Genomic DNA, 17,375 nt, shown 5'->3' with positions numbered 1-17,375 from the left:
TAAGCTCTATTCAACATCGCAAGGATCAAATTTTGTTTCTCATAACCAATAAATGATTGATCTAGTTGGTAAAAAATGAGCTTATATCCCAAAAAATTATGAATTTGATTGTTGATGTAAGGACCTTATTAGTAACTAATATATAAATATTTTTATAATTTTTCTTTAAGCCTTGAAATCTGTTCTAGTCTAATAAATCTCCACACTCAACTCACCTAAACTTTATATCATCTAATAATAAAAAATGAGTCTATGAATGATAAAACTTTGTTAGTATTTAACACAAATTTATATGAAAGACTCAACAATATTTATTTTTAATTTGAAATCCTATAAAATTATTTTTACTCATTGTATAAAATAATGACATAAATGAACAATTTGTTGAATAATATTTATATTATGTGGTTGGAAATTTTATACTAAAAATTAATTTAAATCTAATTAGTTAATATATTTATTACAAATTTATATTTTATCTCTATGTATAATAACTTTATATATTTAAAATTTCTTATTTTTTATTTATATATAAATACCATTTTTATATAATTATATAATAAATATATTAAAATTAAAGCATAGGAAACACATAGATGGTAGCGTGGAATTGATTGGAGTTTTACTTTATGGACCAGGAGAAGGTTCTTCTGTTCTACAATCCGTGAGGCTCCTGGTTCGTCCCTTGTTGATGACTGGACATGCCTAAAATCAATGGTAAACATAAAGAACTGAATCTTCTTATTCCTTTTAACATTCATCGCACATGTGTTTTTCTTTCACTGTTTTCTTTACCAAATATATCATTATTACAAAATATTACATGCACAATAATATGACAAATTAAATTAATTTTAATTTTTTAGCTAGGAACTACAAGTATCATTCACTAAAATGGAGATGAGAATTTAACTACCTGTCATGTACTTATTTTATAATATTTTGTTTAAATAGATGTATTGTCAGCTATTATATTTACTACAAAATTATATTTTTACTATATCTTTATTAATTGCATAAAAAATAATCTTATTGGTTAATAATTATCGAACCATGTTTAAATTTTTTATACAAATAAATAACTATGTTTTTAAATTTTTATTTTTTATATAAATAATCTTTAACTAGACATGACAAATAATTTCAAATCCATCTCACTTTGATAATAGACACTAATAATATATTACATGATTCATTCTTTTAGAAGGAATCATGAGTATCTAACTATAAAGTATATTTATTATATAATATTTCTTTTATAAAAATGCATATATTATTAGCGAATATATTTAGCAGAGATTAATTTTTTTACTCTATCTTTAATAATTTAATATCAAATAAGAATTGTATCGGTTAACATTCATATAATAGTGTTGAATAATTTTACATAAATAACATAATAAATATATTGAATTTTTTTTATTAAATATATATTTACTGGAAAATAAATTTAATTTATTTTAATATTATTGCAAATAATTTTTTTATTTATTGCATAAACGTTATCTTTTTTTTTCATTTTTAGAGAATAGCTAATTATGTTTGTCTTAATATAAAAATTTAATTTTATACATAAGAAATTTTATTTGTTACATAAAAAAACTCTACAATTTGATTTTAATTTGAAATCTTATAAGATTAGTTTTACTTTGAAATCCTATAAAATCAATTTAAGTAATCTCATAAATAATTTTTTTGTTGATTAATAATTATATTATAAGACTGAAATTGTTAAACTAAAAATAAATTTAAATCTAATTAGTTAACACATTTATTATAAAGTAATATTTTGACTCTGTTTAAATTTAATTTATTAAATATATCTTTACTATAAAATTTAATTTTTTATTGATAATATCATAAATTTAATTAGTTACAAAGTTTATAGTAAAAATCACAAATATCATTCATGAAAAAAAATATATTCGGAATCATATGTGCCAAAAAATTCTTAAAGTATTTTACATAATTACATATCAAAGACTTCATAATATTATAAATTATAATAATTTTAGCTATGACAAAGATCATAAATATAATTTACAGAATAATATTATGTTCACGACCATTATATACGACAAAGTTTTTATCCAAATAGTTAACATAATTACACATCAAAATGTCAATAATATTTATTTTTACTTAAAAATCTTATAATATCATTTTTAATTAGAAATCATGTTTACATAGAATATTTAATATTTTTTGTTAAAATTAATTCATTAAATATATTTTTATTACAAGATAATTTTAAATTACTTACTCGATAATATCATAAATTATATTAGTTTTAATTTTTACATAATATATAGTAACAATAAAATGTACTTTTATTATAAAAATAGTTTTACATTACTTACTAAATAAGTAATTTCTTCAAGTATTTCATATAAGTGCATGTCAAAGATTAAATCATATGATAAATTAAGTAATTTTAATTATGATAGAGATCTCAAATATCATTCAGTAAAAATAATTCTACTCAGGACCATAATTAAAACACAATTCTTTTTCCAAGTAGTTAATGCAAGTACATACCAAAGATTAGAAAAAAAAATATTTTGAAAACTTATTTTTACTTGGTAAACATTTTTATATAAATACATAACAACTATTAAAATAAATTTATTAAATATACTTGCATTACAATACTTTTAAAATACTTACTAAGTAATATCATAAATTGAATTATTTTTTCTGATAAATACAAAAAAATATCATTAATGAGAAACAATCATGCTCAACACTGTTATATTTAATTTAAAATCCTATAAAATTATTTTCACTTGAAAATCGTATACAATAATTTAATGAATAAAAATATTTTTCTGAATGACATTTATATAACGTAGTTGAATTTTTTTATACTATAAATTAATTTAAATATAATTAATTAATATATTTATTATAAAATAATATTTTTATATTTGTTTAATATTTATAAAATAAGGTTAAATATCATTTTTGTATAATTATATAACAAATATTTTAATATTAATTTATTAAATATTTTTATTACAAAATATCACAATATCATAAATTAAATTAATTGTAATAATATTGAATTTTTTACACACATACATAATAAATATATTAAAATAAAATTTATTAACATAAAAACAAACATGAACAATAGTTTCAATTTTCAAATAATAGTGGACAATTATCTAAATAGCCTAAAACTTAGGATTTGGTTGAATTGTTTTTTTTCTCTATTATTATAATCATTTTTCATGTTTAGAGAATATAAATATTAAATAATAAATTTTATTTGTTTTAATATAAAATTTTAATTTCGTAAGCAAATATATTTAGAACATGCGTGAAAACGAGAGCAACCCCATGTATTTAGTATCTCTTGCTAGATTTTATTGAAACGAGAGCGACCCCATGAAAATGAGAGTTTTTATAATTTAAGCTTGTTTAAACAGGGTTCGATAAACTTTTTAAGTAGATTTTAGTGTTTTTTGAAATGCTAATTTTTAATTTTTTTTAATATTTTTTTATCCTTGGAATAATTATTCAATTTCTTTATTATCTTTTAAAAATATATTATTTATGTCATTTTATATTTTTTAATTATTTTGACAATTAATTTTATTCAATACTTATGGTTTAATAAGTTAAATTAAAAACTTTGAAGCTTCCAACTTTCAGGTAATTTTTCAATTTTCAACTAATTTTTTCAAACATTATAATTTTTTAATATAAAATAATAGAAGGATTATTAAGATGTTGTAGGAGGATGCGGTATTATTTATGACAAGAAAATCCGAATAACAAAACAATTAGAATATATATTAACCAATGCATGGTTTTTATGTCAACTAATAACTTTTTCATTGATAGTTAAAATTTCCCACTTTAAAGAAAATGTAGAATCCACGAATGTTGAAAGTTGGAATCCCATAAAAATGAATCTCACTAACAATAAATAATAATTTGATATCAGATTTTTTATTTTTTGGTTACTTATTAAATTCATTTTTTAGGTAATTTTTATGGTGTTTATGATCTTTTTTGATTTGAATATCAATTGAATTATATAGTTTTCATGCACATACAATTTTTATATCTTAAATCAGTAAAAAAAAGGTTAAATAAAAAATTTAATTATAAACTTTGGTCCCTAATTTTATAAATATATGTTTTGGGTCTTCCTAATCATTTATTAACTAATAATTATAATTATTAGAGATTTAAATTAATTATAAATTAAATAAAAATTTTAATCATTAATTTTTTTAATAAAAGATTATTAATCCGGTTTTGAATAATTTTTTATTCAATTAAGATTGTGAAAAATTAAGATTAATAATTTTTTATTTAATTTTTAATAATAAATGGTTTTGATTAATTTATAATTAACTTAATAACTTTATTAATTAGAATGATCTGTTAACAATTTATCAGGAGGATCAAAATCACGCATTTAGAAGACTATAAGATTAAATATTATAATTAAAATTTAAGAGAATGAAAATCATGAATTCGAGAAATTAAGAGAAATAAAATTATAATTTAACCAAATTAATGAAGTGAAAATGCTTGAAGGAAAAATAAAATCACATGAAACCTGAGCTTGAATTGATTTGGTAATCAGAACAGACGATTTATCCAACATGTTTGCACAATGAAACAAATATTAATGGGCTAGTATAGTCCGTGATCCTGCAACAATGATTTGACCGTTGTAACTTGTAACGAAAACAAGAATGAAAATAGAAGGGAGTGACAGCGGAGATCCCCCAATGGCGGTAGGCGGTAGTCGGTAGACGGTAGATATTTAATCCGTGTATTTAATTACAGTTTTTATTTTTTATTTTTGGCATGTTTCTCTCACCATGACTAAATGAGACTGTGAGAGTCATGACTCATGAGAAAGTGAAGCACTACTTACTGACTAACTAACGAGTAAAGAGGCATTAATTATTAATTTGCGAAAGGAGGAAGCATTGAGATTGGGAGATGGAGCGGAAGTGGAGCAGCGAATCTGGTGGGAATGTGATGTCGTCACCATCACACACACACTCGCAGTCGCGTAACGGGCATTCTCGTTCCTCTTCGCTCACCCTCACTGGAGGAGGAATTTCAACCGTCAAAAGGACTCAGAATGTTGCTGCCAAAGCCGCCGCTCAGCGCCTCGCCCAGGTCATGGCTTCTCAGACTGCCGTCGCCGCCGCCGACGACGACGACGATGAAGACGATCTTGGATTTCGCTACACTGCTCCTCCACCTCTCTCTCTTTCCAGGGGCTCTGCTAAATCTCCATCTCCTGCGGTCCGATTCTTTCCCTTCCTCTTCACATTTATCCTATCCCATGCATAATTTACTAACTCTCATTCTCCTGCTAACTTAATTAGTTAGCTCGGAACCTCGTAGAAGAATCAATGTATCTTCGCCCAGCTCCAACTCCTGGTAATAGACCACCGCTAAGCCTCAGGACTCCAGCTCCTGTTCCGCCCTTAGACCCTCCCATTCATAATAATAAGCCCAAAGATAAAAGGTAATTTCTCATACCGCATTCACTAATTTTTGCCTCTTTGCATTTTCTGCATCTTTACTTCATATCTTCTCTTTTAACCAATAGATCCATTTTGGTGCTGTTTATCATGCATTCTTATGTACAAGTAGAACCAACCGCTAAAATACAATAACAACTCAGGACTCCATTACTGTTTATGTAACAAGTTTAATGGAAAATTTACAGATTTCCGTTTGATACTGCACTCCTTCAACCAAAAGATTCAGGATATCAGCGTGAGGCTTCTACACTTTGTGATGAGGTTAATTACTTTGTTCTGCCAAATATTGTTTTCATGTTTTGAACTTTCTATGAAAGAGAATTCAATTGACCATTCTAAATTCACATGTACAAATCTCTGCTCTACCTACAGGTTGATATGCTGCAGGAAGAGAATCAAAGTATTCTAGACAAGGTACCATGATCTACTTTGTTTTCTCCCACTTGTGAATAGACTGGCATCATTTTTAAGTGTTCAAGTATTTCTAAAATGCAGCTCAGACTCGAGGAAGACAGATGCAAGGAATCAGAGGCCAGAGTTAGGGAGCTTGAAAAGCAGGTGCTGACTTTGTTTATTTTTAGTACACAGTACTTTAGTTTACACATATTGACTATGGTCTTCTGAATTATGGTCGCTTGTTCTTGGTTGATGCAACAGGATTCCCTAATTTGTACTTGTTTACTGCACAGTTTGTGATTAATTTAATAACACTTTAGTACTCAAAGTAGTTTAGATAACACTTTAAAGAGGGACAAAAAATGGTTTAGATAGTGCTTGAGAATCAAAAGTAGTGCACTTCAAAATTAGAGGAACAAAAAACAGACAAAATTTTAGAGGGACTAAAACCGAGCTTGGAAAATTTTAGAGGGACCAAAAACATATTTTATCCACATTCTGCTCTTGCTTTTGATTTGATATTCTGTCTATTATTGAACATAATTAGCATCATTTTTATCTGGCTAGACTTGGTTGTATTTATGCTCCCAGTTGGCTATTATAATTTACCATGCCATGCTAGGAGAATCTGGCTTTTTGCCCAATGGTCACTGCCTTTACCATTAGGCTGGGAGTTTGGATCCCATCCCATTATACCTCAGGTAACCAAAAAGTAAAAGAATAATCATACTTGAAAGAGTTTCTCTCTAATTAATAGAACTTTCTGTTTTTTACTTTTGAAATTTTATTACTTGACTTGGATAATTATGTTTATATATGTGTATGTGCCAATGAAATTTCTGTCAAGTCTGCATGTGCAGTTTTTAATCTTTTATTTCTGATTTTGTAGGTTGCTTCCCTTGGAGAAGGTGTATCTTTGGAAGCCAAACTCTTGAGCAGGTAATTGAATTAATGTTTAAACTGTTGCAAATGGGTTTTCCTTCACGTATAGTGTGTATGACACCCCCATATTACTAAATTGCAGAAAGGAAGCAGCATTGCGTCAAAGAGAGGTAATGCGGAGATAACTTGCACTGTAGAGCTGTATATTATAAAAAACAAACTGTGAACGTTGTTAATTTATACTATTAGAGAATGGAGATATTGTTTACCAAAATAGTTGGGTGTTCCATTTCTTGCTTAATCCCTAGTGAAAAAATGCCTTCAATACAGCTTTATATTTCACAGGCTGCGCTTAAAAATGCCAAAGACTCTAAGGAAGGAGTTGATAAGGAAATCACATCTCTACAGACTGAAATTGAGGTTAATATGCCATTTTTTAACATTCTCTACACAGGCTGCCATATATGTTTAATTATTTCCTCTGAAATAGAATGCAAAAGTTGAGACCGAGACTGCAGTGAGACAGTTAAATGGAGCTGAATCTGAAGTAAAAGCTCTTCGATCAATGACTCAAAGAATGATATTAACTCAGAAAGAAATGGTATATACTTCCACAGTTGCAGGAGTAAATTCGTATTTATTAGTTATTTAGAATACTTGTTATATAGATTTTTTTCTTGTCAGGAAGAAGTTGTTCTAAAGAGGTGTTGGCTTGCTCGTTATTGGGGTTTAGCTGCAAAATATGGTAAGCCGTTGTCTGTTTTAACTTCTTTTTTCCTTTTTTTTTTAGGAGTAGCATTATTACATCTCTAAATGACACGACTAATGAGCCATTTTAATATCAATTGGCTCCATATGTCAATCACTTTTGACAGAACCTGAATGAGCTTTCAGAGCTGTTTATTATAATCTTTTCACCATTTTTTCATGTTAGTATTATTGTTAAACTAACAAGTGATGATTACATATTGGGCTTGCTCGTATATTGGGACGTATAGCTCCAAAATAAACTAAGCTACAGTAGTTGGTGATTTATCTTCCTTTTTGTTTTTCTTTTTGTGACAAGGCAAAACTCAAAAGCATCTCTTAGCAGCACTGGAATACATTACCAAGGCTTTTAAGTATCACTATAAAAAAAATTGTATGATTGAATGCTTATAAAATTATACTTTGTCTGTATATCTAGTTTGAATTCAGCCGATTTGTATAAAGTGAATAATTTCATGATTCACTTACTGCTGTTTTCTATCTAGTGTAACTTTTTCCATGGTGTATAGGCATCTGTGCAGATGTTGCAGTTTCAAAGTATGAACTTTGGTCATCCTTAGCCCCTCTTCCGTTCGAGGTCGTTGTTTCTGCTGGACAAAAGGCTAAGGAGGAATGCTGGGAAAAAGGCATGAAATAAAGATCTGGACTCTACAGTTCATATTAGTTTGGCTGCATAGTAGCGCAAATCTTTGCTGTTATATTTTTTCTTATAGTGATGATTTTCATTATTCTATTTCATGGACATGTGAATTTTCTAGAGATAATTGTTGTGATTTTTAAGCAGGTGATGATGCAATAGAGAAGAGGAGCAAACTTGTTCCTGACTTAAATGATCTTACTGGAGAAGGAAATATTGAAAGTATGCTTTCAGTTGAAATGGGACTAAAGGAGCTTGCTTCTTTAAAGGTTTTCTTCAAATATTTTAAGGTTTCATTCACATTCCTCAGTTACAAGCAATTCAGTCATCTAAGTTTTTTTTGTCATGTTCCTCTGCAAGGTTGAGGATGCTATTGTGCAAGCATTAGCCCAACAGCGACGTCCAAATTCTGCTCGACAATTAGTCTCAGGTATGTGTTCCTCCTGTAGTCCTGTTGCCACTATTCTTGTTATCTTGGTTGTGTGGATTTTCAACCCAAATCATGTACTTTTATGACTCTTGCAAGAGAGATAAAAGAGAAGAATACTTAAAACCACACAAACACACACATGAGAAGGAATTGATTTACATCAGTGTAAGTCAAACTCAATCTTATGCCTTTTCATAACTTTACTAGATAATTTTATTTCAAAATCTACTATCAGATTGCTAAGTTTTATCATATCATATATTGTTCATATCATCTGTAATTATTGGAGTGCATATTATTCCTTTATTTCTTGATTATCACTGATTAGGCTTAGTATATATAAGAGCATTAGCGTTTATATTTAAATATGTTTAAAAATTTGAAAATAACAAGTTTTTCTTGTATTTTAACTCATATGGAGGATCCCCTTCAAGTAGGAATGAATAGTGAATTTTATCACCCCTACACAGCCAGTCTAGCATCAAGCTTAGAATATAAATGCAGTCAACCATCAATCTTCTCTCCTTCTGCATCAAGCATAGAATAAGAATTCTTGGCGAGGTGGTCCTTGTAGCCTTGGCCAGTCAACCACAATTTTCTGTTAAAGATATTATAGTTGCTTCCATCTAATTTGTCAGTAGAGAGAGGAGCATTGTCGTAGTTGGTGAAAATAGGGGGTCTCCTCCATTAGGGTATTGTGGCATCAGCACTAGCCGTGATTCGGAACATGAGGTGCAAAATAACACCCACAAGATATGTCGTTGGATTTAAGAAAGTGTACTCATCAGCTTAAAGCATTTGTCATTAGATTTAAGCGATGTACTCATCTGCTTAAAGCATTATGTCATTAGCTTTAAGCTATGTACGTACTCATCAGCTTACAGCATAATGGGAAACAGTGGAGCCAAATTTGAAGAGAGGGTAGCAAATTAGTGATTCGAGCAACACCAATGGCAATTGGAGTCAGAAGTGGCACATCGAGTATCGGACTATGTATCAAATGGCATTAGAATGCACATGCAGGTGTGTGGAAGGATGAACAGAAGATATTCAGGGGCTTGTTGATCAGAGCACAGTGCACACTAAACAGGATGGTGGCAATGGTGGGGTGGTAGGCCACTGACAATCTGGCAAACCTCCACTGACGTAAGTGAATAGGCTGTGGGAAAATTCCAGTGGAGGCAAGGCAACTAACTGGGAGGAAGACATGGTTGACTGTAGATAATTTTCATTGGAAGACAGTGAATCCATTAAATGTGCATAGATTTGGGTTGCCTCTCTATTTGACTGTTTTTATACACATTAAATCTGTCAGATTATAATCCATCTTATGTACTAATAACATTTTGTACACTTTTGGCCATTGCCAGATATTAAATCACCTGGGGACCCTAAGTTTATGGAAGCATTTGGTATGTTTTCTCCCACCTATCATTAGCTGAAATAGCTATGCATTGTCCCTTTTATGCAAAATGCAAATGTTAAGTTAAAGCTATGCCAAATATCTTTGTTTTTATGTAGAATTGAGTCCAGAGGAATCTGAGGATGTTCTTTTCAAGGAGGTATTCTGTTCTCTTATGAACTATTCATGCTATTTATTATTATCAGCTTCTTGGAATGTCTGTATATTGCAGTATATTTCATTTTTTCTCTACGAGAAGGCATGCTTTTCTAGATTCTGGATTACATGATTCTTTGATTTTAATTTTTTGTAAGATGTACTTTTTAATGATTTACCTCATCCTCCCCTCAACCTCTTCATAAATATTGATGGCTCGTATGTAGTTTGGATTTGTAACCAGTGAAGGTGACATTTACTCTCATGGTTCTCACTGTCTGACTAGAAATGTGTGCTTTGTATTACTGAAACATGCCTTCCATGTGAATTTACTCTTCGTGGACAGGCTTGGCTGACATATTTTTGGAGAAGAGCCAAAGCTCATGGTATAGAGGAGGAAATTGCTGAAGAACGTCTTCGGTTTTGGATTAGTCGGAGTGGGCATTCACCTACCTCACATGATGCCGTTGATGGTAGCATCCAACAATTTTCTTTTAATTACTTACTTACCAGTACTCATGGATGTATCAATCAAGTATTGTGCTAATTGGTTTGAAAGAAAATGTTCAATTAAGGTGTCAAACATTAACATATTTCTTGAGTCGATGCTTTGCTACTGATCACCTTTAATCATGGAAGACATAGTTGAATAACACCTTAAAGGACCAGAGTCTTCTTTGTTATTGGAGACTTACAGGAGCGTGTTTATGTTATGTCTGACTTGTATTAGCCACTTCAAAAAGCATCCATGCGCTTGGAATTTTTATGTATTGCAGTTCCCGCGTTCTGCCTAGGGGTGCATTAGGGTTACAGTTCATGTCATATACCATGTGCCAAAAACATAGATAACGGTTCCTTCTCTCTGCTTCCTTTTTCCATACCCATTTACCTAGGGATGCTAAATTAGTTTGCATATCCGACTTTTCTCCTATTTTGCTAGTCTTCTCATAAAACACATAATAGATATGCTTTAATTTTGCCCCAGTTGACAATGACTTTAAGTAGGTTTAGGGATGAATTCTTGCTTAGTATTCTTGAGAAAATTTGGATTCAGTTACTTATGTGGATTTTTCAAATTCCAGTTGAGCAAGGACTTTCTGAGCTGAGGAAGTTGGGGATTGAACATCGACTTTGGGAAGCATCCAGAAAGGAAGTTGATCAGGACTCTACTATTGCACGAAAGCTGACTTGACCTGAAATTTGTGCTTAATTTCCTTGCAAGGTTTGCTGATTTATACATATGAATTGTGAATTTCGTCTTCCTTCTGGAGACTGTCACCTTCCCACTTTATGTTCAAACGAGGTTACTCTTAACTGTTAGCTCTAGGTATAGTAACTGTTATGATGACCGTGATGAAATTTAGGAACTGATGAAGCTATCGCTCTCTTGTTTCTCCGCTTTTGATAACAAAAATAATAACCTGTCAGAATATTAATCATAGAAAATGTCACCATTAAGATGGATTCCTCACACTCGAAGTTCTGCGATATGAATAATTTTATATTCTTTTACAATATTTTTCTACTAATTTTCTAATTTTTTGTATGATAAATATTGAATGTTTTTATGTTTCCAAGCCATTAAATGCATTTATTCATTCATTTAGATTTAGTACCTTATATATAAAGTATTAAGAAGATTTTTAAGATGCACCACAAAAAAAAGAAGAGAAAATTAATGTGAGTAATTTAAACTCTTCTACATCTTACTAATTTTTTTTTTACTTTCTATGGTAAGTATTTAATACGTTTTACTTAATGCTGAGAGAATATAATATAAACAAGTTAAATTCTTTTATACTTACCAACAAATTTATTAGTTTGAGTGGTACTAGATTCCTTCTACTTAGGTAATGTCTGGGTAAAAAAAAAAGTTTCTACCTCTTTCTACTAATCTTTTTAATTTGTATGGTAACTACCGGGTTTTTGGTGAAGTTTGAATGGTAAGTGTTGAATACTTTTTTACGCTGTCAGGATGTTAAATACATTTATTTTTTTATAAAATATTGGAAATATTTGTAGAAAGATATAGGGCTGCTGGTTTGCTACAATTTGTTTGTTTTAAAAAATTAATTATGGAACTCAGAGTTGAAGTTCATACTTCACCATCACTGTCTCACGCTAATGACATAATTTGGACGAAGATGGAGCAGAAGTTGAATAGTTCCATGAAATTAGAATAAATTATTTAACATATATTATTGCATTGCTTTTAATTACTTGTTAGTTTTTATTATGTATTTGGTATTTGTACGATGTTGTTCAGTTGTCATTTTCGTTTGTCATGAGGGTACTCAAATAAATTGTAAAATTAAAAGAGCATGAAGATAATGTAAGTCAAAAAGTTCAACATAAGTTAATTGATATTTTCATCATACAACAAATTCTACTACTTAATCCTCATAATGGTGTTTTGTTTCACATGGAAGGCGTCTCCTATTACATCCTGATTTCGACATGGGCATTCATCTAGTATATCATGCAATGATGGATTATGCTCTTCAACATCTTGGCTAAACATCATATTGAAACTTGGTTCAACTTCGTTCTATAGGCTATGCATGTATTCACGAGCTGATGCTAGCATGCCACAATTAGTTCCAAAAACATTGCTCAAGAAATCATCTGGTTGGATAATCGGTGGAGTGTAGTCCATGTTCGAAGCACAAGGAAAAACATGATCTGTCATGGGGGGATTAATGTGTATGTGGGTGGAATGTAATCAGTAACGGGGGGAATTGGTGTGTATGCAGGATTACATTTTGGTTGCACGATGTTTGTTGCCCTTGACGACTGACCAGTTTCAAAATTTATTGACAATCCACTTGACGATTGCATATTTAAAAAAAAAATAGTATTACTTTGATACCACGTCATGTACTCCTGAGAATGCTTTGCATGCCCTATAATAGGTTGTCTCTATAAAACCATTGATTGACGTTGTTGTCAATACCTTATCCACTTTGCATGTTTTTCCGTCCAATTTGTGACAGTTCGACCTCGCATGTCAATTTTGTTAAGTTTGTCCATGTTTCTTGAGGGATCTAGTATGTCTTGTTGGAGGCGGAATTGAAGTTTAACTTTATCCGCTTAGTGTCATTCTACTATCGAGAAACAAATTAAAGGAGTGCAGGCTGTCCATATGGAGGAGTCTATGAAAGTTGTCGACTCCAAAGCATCCAAAAAAATAGAGATATGGATTTCACAAGAACTGAAATAATACAAAATGAATAATTAATTAATTATTAAAAACACAAAATTCAACATTATTTTTATGTAAGTCAGTTTATTTATTACCTGTTCAGTTGTCATGTAGTCTAATCTCATTCTATAACCGATGACATCTCCATGTGGTGTACCAGTAAAGCTTAATCAACTGCCACTCCATCTAATAAATGAAAAACTATTAATTTAATACATACTATGCTAATCATATAATAATGAATTCGAGACTCATATTACCTTGTAACCAACGGATATGATGGTGTCCGATTAACTCTTGTTGCAATGAAGGGCATACGATACCATGCCCAAGATTGCAACAATGACGCACAGCCGCCCATGGTTTTGGCATCAGGGTTAGTGACCTAACACATTTCCTTGTATAGCGTTGTTAGACAAGCAGAGCCCCAACTATACCGCCTGACTCAGTTGAGACCAGCCAACACAGTGAGGTATATCAAATGAACCTGATTTCTCGTCTTGTCTAGCATTAAAACCCCACCAATTAGTCGCAAAATGTAAGCTCTGCAGTGTGCTTCTAATTGTTGTTGTGTTGGTTCCGAGGGAAGCGACGACATATTATCTTGCAACCACTTAAGCTTAATGGCAGAGCCTACTATTGCTTCTCCCTTTGGTGGAACAACACCCAAATATTGTTCACACATTTCCTCCCAATCATAATAGGTTGCACCAGTGATTGGCCTATCGTCCACCGTTATGCCAAGCTACAGTGCTACATCCTCCAGTGTAATTGTACATTCTCCAATAGAAGATGAAAAGTGTGCGTTTTTTGTCTCCATCGCTCAACAAGTGCAATCACTAGATGATGATCAATTTTGAAGAGGTGTAATTTTGCCACATCAGCAAACCCAGTATGAGCAAGCAATGACTCAATTAAAGAAGGATGAGGAGCAAACAACGAATGACAATACGAAATGATTATTGGTGGTTGTCCCTGTAAAACAAAAGTTACCTTTTTTATAATTGTCACAACAATTAAAGGTTATAATATCATCTAATTGTTACTTATCATGTTTTGTATCTTTGAAGCTCAGTGACAATCTTGTTTCCATAACAATATTGTTGCCTCCATTCTCCCTTTACACAATCAAACGATTGAAAATTTAGTTGCTGATATTTAAAATGAATCGGTGAGTGTAATAAGTTGTATGGTCTGATATGGTTTTTATAGGTGGAGAAAAATTTGCACATGCCACTATTTACAGTATTGTTCACTTTACTGTTCATGTCGGGAATCCTACAGAGATATTTTATGCATCAGAACACTGTTCATGTCACTGCGCGCATCAGGAATCCTGTAGACACACTGTTCATGTCCCTGTTCGCGTCAGAACACTGTTCACGTCACTGTAGATCAATTGTTGAAAACAAAAATTATCGGTGCACTATTTACGACACTGTTCACGCAATTTTGAGCGCAAAAACTGTCGGTGCACTATTCATGACACTGTGGAGGCAATTTGTACTATTAAAATGATCGGTGTGATGAAGGCCGTTGGATCTATTCATAGCCACGACACTATAAATAGGTCTCCAAACGTATTCTTCTACACAGAGAAAACACTTCACAACAGAAGTTTCAAATCACTCTCAGTCTCCAAACCAAATCACTCTCTGTCTCCAGACCAAATCACTCTCAGTCACCAAACCAAATCACTCTCAGCCTCAAAACCAAATCACTCTCAGTCTCCAGACCAAATCACTCTCAGTTACCTAACCAAATCACTCTCAGTCTCCAAACCAAAACACTCTTAGTCTCCAAACCTAATCACTCCCAGTCACCATGGCAAGCAGAAATGAAAATGTCCCTGCCCTAGTCTGCCATAATGCTTATGTAGCCGACTGTGACGAGGGCGTTGAGTTTAAGGGCAAAAACAATGTACTTCTTTCAATGAGGAGAGACATCACCTTGAATGCCTTAAAAAAATCCAACGTAAGATGGGCCTAAACCGAGGTCAAACCATAACCACAGTCATTTATCGATACCCCATTTCTATTGGGTCTGGCATGTTCAATTACAAGGTTGTTACCATCAGGGACGATGAGGAAATTGATGACATGTTTGATATCTATAACCGACATCAATTCTTAAGTGACTTTCAGTTGCTCATACAATACGAACAACAACCTTCTTCTACTAACAATGTCGAAACAACCATTTAATCACCACAAATTCACGAAACACCATACACTGACTATCATACTCAAACCTACCATGAAGGTTCATCCTCTTACACACTAATCTCATACACGACCACAAAAGATTATTACGTCCCTCATTTTGAATCCACCGAATTTGATACCCACATTAGTTTATACACACAACTGCTTGGTGGATCGTCAAACTACTGTGACATGACTCCCCGACTAAATGAGTCATCCCAACTAAATGTCGACCCAACTACTAATATCCATGTTGCTCAGTCTGAAAGCAACAAAATGTCACATGACTATTATGCTTAAAATGGGTTGTCGTATGAAGTAGTTGGTGACTTTAGTGACGACAAAGACAAAATTTTGGCGGACAACAACAACAAGAACAAAAACAACAATAACAACGACAACGACGATAATGACATACAATTCCTTTTCCAACAAACATCAACTGAAAATGTCTATCGTCCATATCCAAATAGCGCTGATGTTGGTGACAACCAAGTGCCTGACAACCCCGACTATAGACATTTTTTGGACGAACAACAACAATCTGACTTGCACGATGACGAGTTGTATGTTAGTCAGCAATTCCATCAATTAGAGGACCTAGAGCACGCGGTAAAAATGTGGCACATTAAGAACCATGTGACTTTCAAAGCTAAGAGGTGTGTGAAGGATACATAGGTCTTATGTTGCCCAGCTAAAGGGTGTCAATGGAAACTTAGAGCGTCTGAAAGAAAAAATCTAAAAGTTTGGGAAATTAGAATGATAAAAAGACCTTACACATGCATCATGCCAACCATTTCACAAGATCACAATAAGATTGATTCGAAACTTGTAGGCAAAAATATCCTTGTGATGGTTGAAGAAAATGAGCAACTAACCATTCTTACATTCATCACATTCGTAAGACAAAAGTTCAGATACACCATTACATATCGTAAAGCATGGCTGACAAAACAATGGGCACTTGAGCAGGTATATGATAATTGGGAAGAGTCATACAACATACTTTCCAAATACCTACAAACTTTGCAACTTTTCATCCCTGGCACAATTGTCAGGATTCAAACTATTCCTGCACTGGATGAGTCCAACCAAATAATCCCAAACAAGGTCATATTCCATTGACTTTTTTGTTCATTTAAGGCATGCAATGATGTGTTTGCATTTTGCAAACCCATTGTGCAAATCAATGGAACATGGCTATATGGAAGATACAAAGGGACACTGTTAATTACAATTGCACAAGATGACGCTAACAACATATTTCCATTGACATTTGCCATTGTCGAGGGTGAGACAACAAATGAGTGGCACTTTTTTTTTTTTTTTGCAAAACTTGAGAACACATGTGACACCACAACATGGTATATGCTTAATCTTTGATAGACACGAGTCAATCAAAAGTACATACAGACAACCTGACAGTGGGTGGACAGCAGATAACTCGTCACATGTGTTATGTATTTGGCACATAGGCCAAAACTACAAAAAATAGTTCAAAAATGAGGACAAAAGAAAAAACGTCTTGAGTATGGGTAAGATATTTTGTTTATATCCTAATGGGTAAGATACTTTGTTTATATCCTAACGCACAATATTTAATTATTTAACATTAAACTAACATTCCAATTTATATTTTTTTTTTCAAACCATAGGGTATGCCATGACTTAACCAGAGTTTTTATGCCACTACCGGGAGTTACAAGAAGACAACCCGCACGGCACAACATGGCTTGATCAAATACCAAGGGAGCAATGGACCTTGGCATGGGA

General features: G+C 31.9%; 1 protein-coding gene across 3 annotated transcripts; it reads left to right on the top strand.

The window, feature by feature from the left end:
* The first annotated feature begins 4,814 nt into the window (after nucleotides 1–4,814).
* On the top strand, nucleotides 4,815–13,062 carry LOC114372128 (coiled-coil domain-containing protein SCD2-like). 3 transcript variants are annotated; one of them, XM_028329546.1, is made up of 18 exons: nucleotides 4,815–5,280; nucleotides 5,364–5,506; nucleotides 5,711–5,786; nucleotides 5,898–5,939; nucleotides 6,021–6,083; nucleotides 6,811–6,860; nucleotides 6,946–6,973; nucleotides 7,149–7,223; nucleotides 7,294–7,404; nucleotides 7,488–7,548; nucleotides 8,081–8,197; nucleotides 8,356–8,477; nucleotides 8,569–8,638; nucleotides 10,009–10,050; nucleotides 10,160–10,200; nucleotides 10,543–10,669; nucleotides 11,279–11,418; nucleotides 12,626–12,752. In XM_028329546.1, exons 1-17 carry the CDS (start codon nucleotides 4,969–4,971, stop codon nucleotides 11,386–11,388), a joined length of 1,590 nt encoding a protein of 529 aa, XP_028185347.1. In that variant the 5' UTR covers nucleotides 4,815–4,968; the 3' UTR covers nucleotides 11,389–11,418; nucleotides 12,626–12,752. The 3 variants fall into 3 exon arrangements, with proteins under 3 accessions (XP_028185347.1, XP_028185346.1, XP_028185345.1); XM_028329545.1 differs by having other exon boundaries at nucleotides 4,816–5,280; nucleotides 12,751–13,062; XM_028329544.1 differs by lacking the exon at nucleotides 12,626–12,752 and having other exon boundaries at nucleotides 4,816–5,280; nucleotides 11,279–11,669.
* Nucleotides 13,063–17,375: the final 4,313 nt, after the last annotated feature.

Source organism: Glycine soja, chromosome 10 (assembly GCF_004193775.1).
Source record: "Glycine soja cultivar W05 chromosome 10, ASM419377v2, whole genome shotgun sequence".
In the NCBI taxonomy this organism is placed as follows: domain Eukaryota; kingdom Viridiplantae; phylum Streptophyta; class Magnoliopsida; order Fabales; family Fabaceae; genus Glycine; species Glycine soja.
The sequence above is the reverse complement of the archived record's forward strand: the minus strand, read 5'-3'. Positions and strand labels throughout refer to the sequence as shown.